Here is a 15,960-nt window from a genome sequence, read left to right on the forward strand (position 1 = left end):
AATATGCTGCTCATATCTGAGGAGACATTCACTCATTCAAGAGTCTAGAATTTTCACATTCAACTTGTTGGAAAAGGTTGTTTCCATTAAGAAATTGGTTGGCTTATAGCTGACAAGTCACAAAATGAATAATGGATATTTGTTGTTGCAGTAGAAATAAACCAATGGGGATAGACTTGAAGTACAAATAGACAGGTAGCTTTACTTTTGAGTTCAAAGTTTCCATGATAATTTACAATGTAATTCAATAAAAATTGAAATAAGCTATGTATATTTCTGAATACAGTACATCCCATCCTTTCAATGGCTGTGGTCTGAAATCACTCATTGAAATTATCAATCAATTCACACTAAAAATAAAATGGAGATAAAAGTCTTGTCATTTTGGTATTGAATGGTTCAACCTCTTCTACAGGAATTGACCATGGTAGGTAGGTAGGTAGGTAGGTAGGTAGGAAGGAAGGAAGGAATTTGAAGATAAATTATATTTGAAACTCACCTACTTGCTTTATAGGAGAGGGATGAGGAAGAAATACTTTTTTTCTTTGGTACTTAAATATGTATAAATCCCTCTCCACCCCAACCTAATAGGAATACAGTAGTATGGGTGGGATAAGTTGACATGAGGGTTCTGGATGTACAGAATTCATGTTCCCTTCTAGTACAGCACCTGGTCTGCTTCATGTTCTTTTTTTCTGATCGTGGAAAAAAGCAATTAGAAACAAAGCTATTTCTATCATTAACACATTCTTCCTCTTAATACTAGAAGGAAAATGTTATACTGTAGCTGTAAGTCCTCTTGGAGATAAGGACCTCCAAGTAAAACACTACTAAGAAACAACACAAAAATAACTGAAATGGCAAAACATTACTTTAATACTGGATTGTTAATAAAAATCTTATAAAAATCAAGTTATTTTAGCTATATGCATGCAATTAGCACATTAAAACAGCAAAAGCAAAAATTGACCACAAATTTTACTATTCAAATTAGTCAAGTAATTATACATTTAGAATTGCTTCACAAATCAGAAATATATACAGCCATCTGTCTTCACTAGCAAAGTTTCTGTCCTGCTGAACACTGGAAATGTAGGGAATGTGGAAGTAGGTCTAAAAGCATAAAATTAACGTTTCTCGTTATAAAATCCATGGTTGAAAGAATACTGTAAGTAACTCCAGAGTTTTAAATGTTGGATAATACGGTTTAGCCAGCTTGTCAGCATAAGACTCAGATTTTTAAAATTAGCCATTTTAAGAGCCAGAAATATAAATAAGCTCAGTTTTTCTTTTGTGAGAACATGGTGAAGCAATGCACAGTAACTTAGTGCAGACGAAACACACAACGATATGTTCCCTTCCCGTGAAAAACAGGGAAAGAGGCACTATCTGGGAAAATATTCCAAGTCCTGATATGTGTGTTACTGCTGTGCCATAATCAATACCTTTAAAAATGTGCTCCAGCTTCATGAATAAGCACACGGAACTGTTACGTCGTTTTTCTGAATCCTTTCAAAATAGGATAAATATTTTCAAATGCTTCATAAATTTCACCTCTGACTTTTGCACCTAAAAAGAAAGAGTATATTTAACCACTATGAACAGAGATTCTGTGGCTACCAATATCATTAGTTTTCTAATTTTCTTAAGAAAGCATTAACTAATTGTATGTGGAAATTGCTCATAATTCAAACCAGTGCACCAAATTTATAAGAGCTTTTGCTCAGCTGATAGAACAGTTGGGAGTCTTAATCTGGACTCCATAGGAGGACCTCTGGCAGTAACCCATGCCCTCATCATTACTATCTGGTGATAAAACAATCCTTAACTTTTATTTTAAACTGGAGCAATACATGAACAATTCCTAGGGCGCTAGTTAAAAAACCGCTGGAAGAGTTTTTAAGGCCACCGGATAGTGGAAGTCTATTCCACAAAACAGAAGCCCTAACAGAAAAGCATCTCCTCAATTCCATGGCAGTGGGGAGCTATCAACAATTGGATTCTGTTGAAAGAGGCAATCCTACAGGTCCTGCAGCACCAAGCCATATAGGACTTCATCAGACAAAGCTTGTGTTCTAAATTGCACCTGGAAATTTACAGGCAGCCAAGGCTGGGCCTGTAGCACAGGAGTAGGATGTTCATGCATCCAGCACCAGTTAGCATGTGACATGGCTGTATTTTGTACCAACTGAATTTTCTGAATGATCTTTAAAGGCACATTAACACATTTAATTGCTGCAACATGTTAACACTACAAAACAAATAAAAATATTTGGCTAAAAATGCAAATAGTAAATTATAATAAAGTACAATAAAGGCACAAACCAATGCATTAATATATTTGTATTTGTTAATTAGCTATTTGAAATCTTTCTCAGGTATCTTTCAGTTTGCTACAGTCAGTGCAGTAATTTCAAATACAGCTTACCAGTTAAAACTACTTTTCCAGAAACAAATATGAGCAGTACAATTCTTGGTTTGATCATTCTGTAGATTAAACCAGGAAACAATTCTGGTTCATAACTGAAAGAAAAGTTCAGTATAAATAAAATGTAAAGCTAATGTAGATTGATCAAAGCATGTGCTCAGAAATAGAAATGCATTTTTCCTTCTGCCACATGTGGATTAAGCTGAGATGCTATTAAGTCATGTCTTACGTACCCTAGGGCCTATCTGTTCTTTTTCATTATTAGTGTAATTCCTCAATAGAAACGTTTCAGGCAAACTATACTAGACTCTACATAAGAATTATTGAACTATTTTCAATTTTATACTGTAAGGCCAAGAACATTTTGAAGAGGCTGGGCTAGTGTGAAATTCAGTTTTCACTTTTATATAGTTGCTCAGTTAGCAATGTATCCTATCTACTTTCCATTACTACTCTTAAGGATTTAAATTACACTAATACATACTACACTAATACATACCAGCAGATGATTAATTTTTTGTTCAAATAAAAAAGCTTTTTTTTGTTTCAGTATTGAAGAAAGCACATAATGTTAAAGAACTGTACACATTTACAATTGTTTGAAATTATCTATACATCAAAGATATATAAGAATTGTTTATTACTGCCCCTCTTTTGCATTCACAGAAATATATAAATGACTCAGAACTATGAGACATTTAAAATAAAATTGAGAAACACAAAAGAAAACATTTAAGATAACAGAATTTTGTAGCCTACCTGCTAAATTGTTGATGAGTAAGAACCAATCCCTCAAGTCTAATAGGGAATTTTACATCACAACTACCAACCATATTTTGAATTTTAAAATCCAAGAATTTTGCAGGAAAGCCCAACTTCTGTACAACTCTAGCATACTTTCTCGCAGCCAGCCTGGATTGCTCTTCACTGAAAAAATATAAGATGCATTGTATTTCAGCAAGGAAACTCTGAATGATATACATACAGTTTGTACATTATATACCTATTAGCTGGCCTTTAACAGATTACCTGTGTCAAATGGCCATATCTGTTAGGCCAAATGCTAATAAGCTAAATGGCTGCAGACAATTGCTTTCGTTTGTATACCTTTTAGCTCCTGTGCACACCATTTTTCCAGAGCTGAATATGAGAGCTGTGGTACGTGGCTCTCTTATTCTCATAATTACAGCAGCAAAACGCTGAAACACAAAGAACAAACACTTTTGTAACTACCAAAGTGAATAAATCCCTAAACGTTCATTAGTTAGTAAGCTGAAGTTGCATTAATCTCCATTCTTCACTTCAAAAAAATATGAAAATATCTAAAGTTACAAATACAATTTAATATAATAAATATATTAGTTAATTTTGTTTGTTTATGGAAAACACATTTCTCAAAACATTGGAGTAAGTTTGGTTTGAATTCAAGTAGAATAGACAGTACTTTGTCATCAAATTAATTCTAGAAGAGACTGCTTTATGAATAGCAATAGCGTTTAGACTTATATACCGCTCCACAGTACTTTTTACAGCCCTCTCTAAATGGGTTTAGAGAATCAGCTTATTGCCCCCAACAACCTGGGTCCTCATTTTACTGACCTTGGAAGGATGGAAGGCTGAGTCAATCCTGAGCCTGGTGAAATTCAAACTGCCACATTGCAGGCAGCTAGCAGTTAGCAGAAGCTGCCTGCAGTACTGCACTCTAACCACTGCACCACTGCGGCTCAGTGAAATGCTGAAGTGAAAACAGTTACTTGTTTTCCTGTAATACTTCATTACTTTGTAAAATTTTTGTTTAATTGCAAAGCTTGTAGGTTGCTTGGCATGAGGTATGAACCCAGCCAGCTTTGTAAACCATTTTTTATGGCCAACTAGAGATGGGATCTAGTAGTTCTATCAAATTTTACCTTTCATTTTTTCAAAACCACAACAAATGCTTATATATTTTGCCAAGTTTTTAGTATAAAATGGTTTGACATAACACGAATGGTTAGTGTTATTGTTCTTTAAGGCTACTATGCAGCCCCAAAGATCTTTTTCTTGGCTACATATAAAAAGCATACTCAGAAATCTCCTTTGCAGTAAATGAAACAAGTCACATGAGCTATCAGAAGCAAAAATAGCAAACAATCATCACTGATTAATGTAACATTAGTTGTCACCTCTCCATTATATTTTACCTTGGGATTGTATTCAGCATTTCGAGCACGAAGGGCAATGGTTTTTAGGTCAAGTTTGCAACCAAGATTTACTGTAGATACAATATTCCTGGAGAGAATTTAGAGATATATTAGGTAACCTTAAAAGCTTCAAATAAAGCCACTCTACAAAAACTGATTACAAGAGTAACCTTGTGAGCATTAGTTACAAGCCACAATACCAGTAAAAATCTATACTAAAAAACTTCAGAGCAGAGGTGGGATTCTAGCAGTTCGGAGCAGTTCTATAGAACTGGTTGTTAGGATTCTGTGCAGTTCGGAGAACCGGCAAATCGTGCCCCTGGCTGGCCCCTCCCCTCCCTGCTCAATTAGTCCTAATCATGCATACGTGACATCACATGCATGCCCATGCATTCTCCTCCACCCAGTCACTCCTTAAGGTATTTCTTTTTTTTTTCTCCCAACGATCAGCTGTGCTGACGATCAGCTGTGCCAGGATCCCCCTCACTGTCTTACTGCTTCACCCAGGAGGCTTCCCTGAGGCCTTGGAGGCAAAAAAGGGCATGAGGCACTCCGTTTTTTGCCTTCCTGGGCCTTAGGAAAGCTTCCTGGCAGCAAAAATGCCCCCCAGGAGGCTTCCCTGAGGCCCAAAAATGGAGCACGGGGTGTGTGTGTGTGCAAAAAACAAAACAAAAACCCATGCACACCCAGTCACATGGCCATGCCCACCTAGCCATGCCCACCTAGCCACACCCACAGAATCAGTTGTTAAAAAATTTGAATCCCATTCCTGCCTCAGAGACACCAAAAAATTTTTAAACAACTGAAAGAAAGTATTTTTCAATCCAACTTAATGCACTGGCATTCTGAGTAAGTGCCTGCAAGGTACCTGCTCTTCAAAGGCCTTGTCACGCATTCAACACAGCAACATGTCATTGAAACATAGCCACTTGGCAGCATGAACTCAGAATGTAGGTTTGACCACCATGCTCTAAAATATATTAATATAGAATTCCCCCTTAAAATGTACCATAGTTAAAGTACAGGTAGTCCTCAGGTTACAACCACAATTGAGCCGAACATTTATGTTGCTAAGTGAAACATTTGTTAAGCAAGTTTTTCCCATTTTACCAACTTTTTGCCACAGTTGTTAAGTGGATCATTGCATTTGTTAAGTTAGTCACACGGTTGTTAAATGAATCTGGATTCCCCATTGACTTTGCTGGTCAGGTGACAAAAAGGGGATCATGTGACCTTGGAACGACACAGCAATGGTCATAAGTATAAACCGGTTGCCAAGCATCTGAATTTTGATCACGTGATGATGGGGGTGCCGTGACAGTCGTAACTGTGAAAAACATTCATCAGTCACCATTTTGGGGGTGTCGTCGTAACTTTGGTCACTAAACAAACTCCTGTTAAGTCAAGGGCTACCTGTACAGGATTTGTGAGCAGAGTGGAGTCTGCACTTACTGCAGCTGCGGTACAATCCCAGAGCTTTCGGAAGCAGGGGTGGCAGGCGTTATGGGGGTCATGGGAGTCATGGGAGAGGTGTAGAGCGGTGTAGTTCCTGGTAAAGGAGCCGTTGTAAAAGTCTGTGAGTGGAAGAGCTGTGGGGTTTGACCAGATGCTGCTTGTGTTGGTTGTGAAGTGGACTGTTGTGCTGCTGCTTGTTGCTGCTGCTGTCTCTGTTGTTCTTCCAGGATAGATAAACTGTTGGTACTCTGAGCAGGTTGAGGTGTGAGCCCAGTGCCATAGGGCATCATAGGACTAAAAATAGGGATGCCTGGAGTCGTTGCACTCTACAAAATGAATACAATTTTGAAAAGTTAAAGTCTGCAACATACATGAGCTATCATGAACAAGATTAGGAATGCACAGAATTATTTAAAGGACAACTGCTTTATTCTGGAGATCATAGCAATAAGTAATAGCAATAAGACACATACTGCTTCATGGTGCTTTACAGCCCTCTCTAAGCAGTTTTCAGTGTCACCATATTGCCCAACCTGGGTCCTCATTTTATCAACCCCAGAAAGATGGAAGGCTGAGTCAACCTTGAACCGGTGGGAATTGAACTGCCGACAGTTGGCACAATTGCCTGCAATATTGCATTCTAACTATTGCACCATCATGGCTCACAAAACGCAACTGCAATCCAATGTATATTTATATTGGCAGCAAGTTTAATTGTACAGCTATTTTCTTCTGAATAACCAACTCAGCCGTTTTTGTTCAAGTTATAATATGGCGTAGATGAATATTCACCAAGCTCCTTTGCCACCATATTTTGGATCAAACTAAATAATTAATTCATAAATATCACAATCAAAATTTGATTTTACCAGATACTCTTTAAGTAATCCTGCAATATCTTTAAAATAAATATTTCCAAAGTTGAAGCTAGCAAGAACACTGCCCAGATAAATGAAAAGGGGCCATTCACATTACACTGTTCATTTAGAATTTATGCACATATTCAATAATTCATTGGGTTAGTAAAACTGGATGGTTTTGTGACAAATTAAGTAGCACAATTTAAAAGTATTCTAGTGGGTCACAAAAATTGAACTGTGAAAGGGACTTTGGGGAAGAAATGAACTGAAGACTGGTCTAGAAAAAGTGGATCTGACAATTGCAGTGGAATGAAGAGCCAGTGAGCAAACTAGCTTTTTGATAATTCCTCTCCAGACAAGATTACAATTAGAGGAGAACACTCTCAACACACAGAATGAAACAAAATATAGATTTTAGGGGATTCAGACTATATGGAAAGGGATATTATAGCTACTCCTACTGCAATTTGGCAGATCGAATCCCACCAGGCTCCAGGTTGACTCAGCCTTCCATCCTTCCGAGGTGAATAAAATGAGGACCCAGATTGTTGGGGGGCAATATGCTGACTCTGTAAACCACTCAGAGAGGGCTGGAAAGCACTACAAAGCGGTATATAAGTCTAAGTGCTATTGCTATGTTATTAGATATTTGGGGCATTTGTTATTGGTCCTCTGTTGATTGGATAAGGAAGGCTGAAGACTTAGAGATAATAGAAAAGGGCTTGAAGTATGGAATGAAGATGTATTTGATTATATTTTAAGACAATGATAAGCTGTTAATGCTAAATAACACTTGCTGGTGATGAAGGAAGACGTTTCCTTTTTTAAAAAAAACTATTGTTTAAGTTGTTTGGGAGGGATTATCTCACTTTTTTTCTTTTTTAATGTACGTTTGTATTACATTTTTAATTAGTTTTATTTGATTAAAATAAAACTATTGGAAAAAATACAAATAATAAAGGAGAAAATGCTTTTTGTTCTGGCTCCAATAAGAAGGTTGAAAAGGCTAAATATTGAGGGACAAAATCAAGAAATATGTCCGCATATATATTTCAGGCAAATAAAGAATTAGTCTGTTAGGCAATTACTGTTCTGTTCATGCCAGGAGTTTCAATAGTGAAAATTGTATAACAATAAAACAGTTCTTACTGCCTTAATATCCATCACTGATGCCATTGAAAAGATAGAAACTTGTCTTAACCTGCAGAAGCTGGTATGGCAAGTAGCAACCAATCTAGTATTGAGGTACAGAGAGGTTATAAACACGACTGTTTTAAAATTCAAGGAAAAGAAACAGCAAAGGAAGGTAAAAAAAATATGGAGTCCACAACACTGAAGGTCTCTAAAAACTGTTTTGAAAGTTTTGTTTTTCAATAAGTTCATTAGTTTAGTATATTTTTACCTGTGGGGATGCTAAGCCCTGAGCGTAAGATGGTATACTGTTGTTTTGATCCATTGTAGCAATCAAGCGTCCAATCAAATGAGAACTTCTTCCAGAAATTAAATCCAGGAATCAAGCTTCACAACATCTACTTTAAGGCAGTAGCTTTCCGTAAAGCATCCCCAAAACTAGTTTGCTGTCTGTATTGACATATTTGATAAAACATCAAGTATATAAAATAAAGATTCCAGACCTGAAAAAGAAAAGAAATCTCACACTACTGTATTCAAGTAAAATTCATAGCGTACATTATTGTTGTGTTGTGGTAACTATTTTTCACAGATGAATTAATGTTATCTGTTGCTGTTTCCAGCGCCACAGGCATGGGATTCAGAAATTAGTTACATAAATATAGTTAAATAACAAAATATGAATTAAAAATCTGCAATGATAAATCTTACCTTTGAAGCTTTCACTTAAATAAATATATTAGTGCAGTATAACATTTAAAATTATAGCAAAAAGTACACAAGGAAAGTACCTGTTCGTGGCAGGCTTTTTTCCCCAGAAAATGGGCAAAAAAAGGAATTTATTACCCACTTGAGCCAACTTTGAAAACAAAGAGTATACACATAGAACAAACATTTAACTTTTAATTTCTTTTTCCTGCCTTAGTAATGTCCTGAATTAAGGAATAATTTATAGTTACATTTTGGAACCATAACAAGCAACAGCAAATCAGCTTGTCACAGCTTGTTTCTTTTATATTCCATTGTAACTATTAAAGAAGAACAAACAAAACAAAACAACCTATGATGAAGATGAAGTAAATTCCTAATAAAAGAAAACAAAACAAAACTTACTGAGTAAATTAAAAATACTTAAATTAGTTTTGTCCCATTTTTTATTTCACACAGAAAAGTCATCTACCTTTTCTTGAAGCAAATTTCTAGACAGAAAGAATCTTGCCTAGTCCTTTCACTTATATCACTGCATACACCCATTTTCTTTGCATACATTTATCTAGAAAATGGCTCAGAAAAATCAGGACCGTCACACTAATGTTTCCATTCAAATGGATATGTGAGTGACTGGAGGCAAAGTATCTATATAAGGCAAGAAGAAACCTTATCAAGGAGAGGTAAACATATCCAAAGCTGGGTAAAACAAAATATTGTTAGTTTTTACTTTGTGCCAGCGATTTAATAGCAGTGATTCTCGGATCGTGTTTCATGGAGGTAGCCTGTTGCAACTTCCCTCCATTCACCAAGCCTGCATATTGCCTCAAATTGTTGCCTCAGCTTATTGTCTGCCAAGACAGAGTGTGTTCCCCACCTCAGCTCCCATCTCCTCATGTTCAGGACTACTCAATGGCTTACAAAAATGGATTAGTGGCTAAAAACTGGTTTAGTGAAAAATACAAGAGGTACTATTCACACTACTTCTATTAACATTTTGAAAACTGATTATAGTAAAAAAGGTTCTTGACAATGAGTCCACAGGTACTGTGTTAAGTCGGCACTATAATTTTACGCAAGCAGCTCCAAAAGTACAAATAGCAAATAGGATGATAAATATCTAAAAATGGGGCTTCATTGGAATGGGAACCTAGTCATTCCTTGACTATGCAACTATAATTATTTCTTCCCAAATATGTATAATACTTTTAAAGACAAAAATATAGAGAGGGAGGGTTTGTTTTATTGGATGATTTTCAATTACAAAAAAATAAAGAAACACTGGCTCATAAGTTAATGCCTGTTCACTCCAAGTAATTGATAAGAGCTTAATGCAAAGGCTGAATAAAACAAGATATCAAAATATTCTTAGCAGTAACTGTTACAAGACATGTTGTTCTGGCATTCTTTGGTGTTAGATCACTCCCAGAACACATTGAACCACTGCTGATCTGAAGGATTGTATTTTTTGCTACTGATTCAATCCCAAGACTGATTCAATCTAGAAAGAAGAAATAAATATAGCAGCAAAAGGGGCAAATGAATATTGAGCATGGTGCCCACCCTTTTGGTTTGCCTAGGTTGCATTAAGTGAAGGGGAATTGTCATGGGCCACATATAAAACAATATAATTAATGTATATAAATAACATAATAAGGTGAAAAGTTTTATGATTTTGTGGAGCCACCTTGCTAATTGTCCAGAGGGCCACATGCAGCTCATGGGCAGGCCTGATATTGAGTGTGCATTTTTAGAAATGTAGTAACCAAAGGTAAGTAAGTGTTCTTCATATTTTATTCTGTACAAGGTAACCTCCACTTTGATTTCATATGACCCATATGGTGAACCTATGGCATGCATGCCAAAGTGGCATGCAGAGCCATCTTTCCAGGCACACCAACTGATGCCCGTTGCTCTTCTGGATTCCAGCGCACATGCGCACCAGCCAGCTGGTCTTTCCATGCATTGGAACGCCGGAAACCAGAAAAGTAGCTCCACAGCACACATGTGCCTGCTGGTCAGCAGGTCTTGCGCACACAGGAACACCAGAACCTGGAAGAGGAGCTCCCGGCACAAATGTATGCACTGACCAGCCAGTCTTCATGTGTACATGCACGTTAGAAACTGTAAAACCAGGCAGTTGGCGCGCCGGGAAACTGAGCTTCCAGTTTCCGGTGCTCCTGCGTGCCAGGAAACTGCTCTTCCAGTTTCCAGCACATATGCGCACTCCCATTTCAGCACTCAGTGCCGAAAAGGTTCACCATCACCGATTTAGACTGATTAAAATTGCTTTACAGAAGCATAATAAGAATGATTCAAGGCTAGTATTAAGACTAATAAAGAAAGATTGAAGGAGCTATGAGGACTACAAAACAATACTACTACTCTTCAAAAACCTGGAAGTACACCACAGATAAAAAAAATTAAGACTTAGTAGTCCAGAATACTGCACATAGAATAACAGACTGATTTTAACTTACAAAACCTTCCTAACAATAAGAACAGCTCAACTGGAAAACTGCCAGAGAAACTGCTGATTCTCTTCACTAAATGTATTTTAAGATGAACCTAAATAACCAATGATTGGAGATTATTAGATTTGAATTCCTGCACAAATCATGAATTGATCAATGGCCTATGTGGATCCATCCTACTCTTAAGATTCTAACACCATTTTAATAAACAAGAATCATTTAACCAGGCCTTTGGATTACTGTACATAGTTCGATTAAATAACTCATCTATATGTCACTCTTAGCTAGTATTCTGAAGAATTCTAGCTTACCATGACTAGTTCAGTCAGTCTCTTTGTGGTATTCCTTTTAGCTGGTGATAAAGAATCCATGAAATCTCCTTTCATTGCATATTTAGCACAAATGGAAAAGAGGATCCTTGTTAATTTCTCCCACCAAGAACAAGTTATAAAAAAATCAAGAGCATGGTTATCAAATTCTAATTTGTTATAAAAGTAGCACAAGACTTCTCTATTTGCACACACTAAATAAACCAAAAATCCTATACTTTGTTTAGTCATCCCCACTTGGGAAGCCAAGTTACACTAATGGTCATTCCGACTACTAGGAGGAGTCATTTATTTTAAGAATTATGATTTAACAATACAGTAGTGAAAATGAAAAATAAAATTTAATGCTTATTGAATTGGATACATACCTTCAATAATATAAAATTATGTAGCTAAAAACATAAATCAATACTTAAGAAATTATCTTTCTGTAAGAATTTTTACCTGCAAAAATTGTAATCAGAATAGATTAGCTCTAAATATCCTACCTGTCAAAAGTGAACAAGAAGATGTGACAAACAAATTTTCTAATAAAGGAGAATATTTGTGGCTCAGGCTTGAAATGAGGGGTCCTTGGTGTCCTCTGAGCTTGCTTGTTTTTTTGCAGACGTTTCCTTACCCAAACTAAACCTCATCAGAACCAGTCTAGAGTTTGCTCTCAATTTATATTCTAGTTGCATGCACTGTTGGTGGGAGTGGTCTTGGAGGTTCTTTATTTGAGTTTTTCACTGTTATCTTGTTTGGCAGTTCCTTGATTGTGGTATTGTTTACTTGTTGCTTGTTGGTCTGATGTTAGTGTTAATCTGTGCTCATCAGAGTGATGATTGATGTTGGGGAGGTGTTTGGGTTTTTTGTTCCCTTTTTGGCTTGTTGACTGTCTCTTTTGCACACATGTAGATGTTGTTTGTGTCTATTGAGGGCCAATTTGTTAGAATGCCAGGCTTCTAAGAATTCTCTGGCATTATCAGACTTGGCTTGGTCTAGGATGATCGGTTTCCCTGTTGAAACTATGACAATAAGTCTTAACCAATCACAAGGAAAAAAGACCAAAATACTTCCCCGCCAGCAATCAGTACCCTGAACAGCATAGATTAACACCAAGATTAACATCAAACCAACAATCAAGAAGTAATCAATACCCCAATCAAGGAAATGCCAAATAAGGTAACACTAAAGGGCTTAACCAAAGATCCCCCAAGACCACACCCACCAACACAGTTATCCACAGTTTGGATAATGAAACCTTTGCAAGAAAACATCCAAGCTCAGAAAATACCACTGACGCATCAGCAAAACATTCTAAATTTAAAAGGACATATATCCTGTTTTGTGGTTTATGTATTTTGTGTCTATAAGCAACATTAACCATAGAATTTATACATGCAGAGCACTGAACAATAAACAAGAGTTGTTACACTTTGGTTACATTTTATCAATATTTGGAAGAATGTATACACTGATATTAATATTTAAACTAATATGTGAGCAGTATAAACGGGATTAAGAAATCTCATCTATTTCTCCAGCTTTTATCAACACAAATAAAATCACAGCAAATAGTAAACTGCCACAATTAAGTTTACAGTTCCTCTACATTTAAAATATGTAAATTTATGATTATTCTCAGTTTCATGAGAAAACAAAGCAGGACTAAGCTCACTGGTGAAAACTAATTCCTTCATTTTCCAGAGTCTCTACATTTTGACCAATTCTTTGCAGTGATTTCTAAAATACTGTAAGAGGGTAACAAGAATGTCTGTAATGTATAGCAGATTGCAGAAGTGGTTTAAGATTTTTCTTTCCTCCCCAATACAAATAGGCCACCACAGACAGATGCTAGCATGACTATAATAAGCTTGAGTGGGGCATATGATGCCTATAAATACCTCCACATCTTTGAAGTGCATTTAGGAGGGAAATTGCAAATGGGTGGTTCTCAAAGGCATCAAGCAGATTTGTCTGATACACTGAACTTCAAAAATTCCTTTACTATTACTACGTTTAGAACAATGTAAAAACATTACCTGATTTTGTTGCTAGGTCGATCCCTGTACATTTAAGCACTTGAACTAGTATAGAGCTACTGAAAACAAGCTCATGGCTATTGGGGCCATTAAGGGAATAATTTTGGAACAGAGGTCCAGAGCTCCACTTCAGAGAAAATTTCTCAACCGTAGCAGGACTCTCACCAAGTTTTGAATAAGCCTTGTTACAGACATCGCCACCTAAATATGGGGTGACTTTGCATAAGGGCAAAGTCTAAAACTGCAAAAACGATCCCATTCTTAAGAGCCCACACCATCAATCCGCGTTAGCCAAAGCCTCTCAACCATCTCAAGAGAGCTTGAAAAATCCATTTAAATGAGTTGGACAATGTGAAAATTGATATAAATTGTGAGTAATGACTACAGAAGGACAGCACAAAAGATTTGTAACCAACTGACACACTGTATGTACAAAGAATGGAAGATGGTTTTATGTGTTTGTTTTGTTTGTATATGTTTGTCTTAAAAAATAAAAACTTTTTTTTTTAAAAAAATCCATTTAAATTACCCCGAATGAGTTCTTCAAAGAGACACATATTCCTACCTATTCTAGTACACCTCTTTGTTCAGCCCAGGGATATTCTTTCCCGGGCGTGCAAATCTTGCAAATCAGCCCTACGGGACAGAGGGATGCAATGTTTTCACACAACCCATGCCCAGGGATCGGTCTGTGTGAATATACCACCGCTACCCGAGGAGTTACAGGGAACACCAATTGCATTGACTCTTCAAGGTTGGCACTTTGGCAGCGGAAAAAAAAACGGGGGAGGGGGGAGGAGAGGGAAGAGAAAGCAAAGCGCCCTTTCCTGAGGTTTCCCTTTGAAGCGGCGCAGCGGCTCAACCCCCAGGCAACACTCAACGGACACGCTGACTCCACGTCCCGAGTGACCGGGAGCTTAAGCGTTTGCAACCGTTTTGGGGGGGGCAGACCTCCTCCGCTTTTGAGGAAGCCCCCTAAATAAGTCCCACTCTCGGGGCCCGAGACCGGCGGACTTGAGTCCCCCCGCCCCGCTCCCGCCAGAAGTAAAGGCGCAGCGGTGCCGGGCCCGGAGACTTACCGCTCCAGAAGTTCTCCCGACCTGAGCCGTGCCCCCCGCGCTTGCCTCATCCGGCGGCGCATCTCTTCTGCGTCATCAAGCCAGTCGCGGGTAACCTTCCCCAGCAGTTAACTGCGGCCGCCACATTTCTTAAGGGCGGCAGCGAGAGCGTGAGAGCCGCCTTCTGAAGTTGTGCCTTTGGGAAGAAGTCCTTTGCAGCGTCGCGCCCTACCCCAGCCAATATATTGGGCCTAATGAGAATCATACATTGATTCATGCAAGGGAGGGGACGGGACGGGAGGCATCCGTTTAAGAAAAACGATGGCTTAAAACAGAGCTCTCCAAACATGGCAACTTTAAGACTTGTGGACTTTTAACTCCCAGAATTCTGGGAATTGAAGTCCACAAGTCTTAAAAGTTGCCAAGTTTGGGGACCCCTGACTTAAAAGATAAACATGGAGGGGGAAAAAAAAACATCAGCCAATCCCTCCAGTTTCTAAATGCCATTTGACTGTCCAAGTGCAACGAGGCTGCTAAAACGCAGTTTAAGGGATCAATGAAGGGGAGGACAAAATATGAAAAGATCCCGCAGGACAGGCAGCTAGAACTGCTCCTCTCTCTGCAAGTAGTCCTCGACTTACAACATTTCTTTTAGTGACCATAGCATTGTTACACCAGCATTGAAAAATGAGACATAGGACCGTTTTTCAGTTACAATCTTTGCAGCATTCCCCGTGATCACATGACCAGATTTCCCATGCTTGGCAAGTATATTTATGACCGTTTCAGCATCCAGAGGTCATCTGATCCTCTTTTAGGACCTTCTGACAAGCAAAATTTATTTATTTTATTTATTTATTTGATTTGTCAATCACTTACAAAATAATAGGTATAAGTATAAACATGAGTAAGAATACAGGAAATAGGTACGAATTAATGGGGACAATAGGACAGAGACAGTAGGCATGATGGTGCACTTATGCACGCCCCTTAAATCAAATTAATGGGGAAGCCAGATTTGCTTAGCAACTGGGTTACTAATTTATGAACTGCAGTGATTCACTTAACTGTGGCAAGAAAATGGAGCAAAACTAATTTAAATGTCTCATTTACCAACAGAAATTTTGGTCTCAATTGTGGTCATAAGTTGAGGAGTACCTGTACTCCATAGGCAGGCTGCCTTTCAGTGTTCAGAAAAGCTATGGTGTGACTTAGTTCTGCCTATTGTATGAATTTTCTATCAGCAATTCCCGTGTTCTAATTTCAAAATGCAGATTTCAAGAATTTCTAACAAAAGTAATGAATCAGTTGAA

The 15,960-nt window shown here is 37.7% G+C and overlaps 1 protein-coding gene across 5 annotated transcripts; it reads right to left on the bottom strand.

Moving 5' to 3' along the window:
* Positions 1 to 176: 176 nt before the first annotated feature.
* TBP (TATA-box binding protein) lies at positions 177 to 14,926 on the bottom strand. Of its 5 annotated transcripts, none has more exons than XM_087937883.1 (9): positions 14,669 to 14,926; positions 8,326 to 8,557; positions 6,061 to 6,389; positions 4,609 to 4,696; positions 3,536 to 3,627; positions 3,188 to 3,355; positions 2,429 to 2,523; positions 1,446 to 1,569; positions 177 to 695 (listed from the first exon to the last, which is right to left on the bottom strand). In XM_087937883.1, exons 2-8 carry the CDS (start codon positions 8,377 to 8,379, stop codon positions 1,490 to 1,492), a joined length of 906 nt encoding a protein of 301 aa, XP_087794009.1. In that variant the 5' UTR covers positions 8,380 to 8,557; positions 14,669 to 14,926; the 3' UTR covers positions 177 to 695; positions 1,446 to 1,489. The 5 variants fall into 5 exon arrangements, with proteins under 5 accessions (XP_087794009.1, XP_087794004.1, XP_087794013.1 ...); XM_087937878.1 differs by lacking the exon at positions 177 to 695 and adding an exon at positions 854 to 1,113; XM_087937887.1 differs by lacking the exons at positions 177 to 695; positions 14,669 to 14,926 and adding exons at positions 854 to 1,113; positions 11,548 to 11,616.
* Between the last annotated feature and the right edge of the window lie 1,034 nt (positions 14,927 to 15,960).

This window comes from Pseudonaja textilis, chromosome 1, assembly GCF_049901715.1.
Source record: "Pseudonaja textilis isolate UNSWEBS1 chromosome 1, rPseTex1.2, whole genome shotgun sequence".
NCBI lineage: Eukaryota > Metazoa > Chordata > Lepidosauria > Squamata > Elapidae > Pseudonaja > Pseudonaja textilis.

Excerpts from the sequence above, each read along its gene's own strand:
- TBP (XM_087937883.1), bottom strand. The coding sequence starts at position 8,379 with ATGGATCAAAACAACAGTATACCATCTTACGCTCAGGGCTTAGCATCC. Across the intron at positions 4,697-6,060 it reads GGGATTGTACCGCAGCTGCA|GAATATTGTATCTACAGTAA; the intron begins GTAAGTGCAGAC and ends AATTCTCTCCAG. Across the intron at positions 3,356-3,535 it reads GTGTGCACAGGAGCTAAAAG|TGAAGAGCAATCCAGGCTGG; the intron begins GTATACAAACGA and ends ATATTTTTTCAG.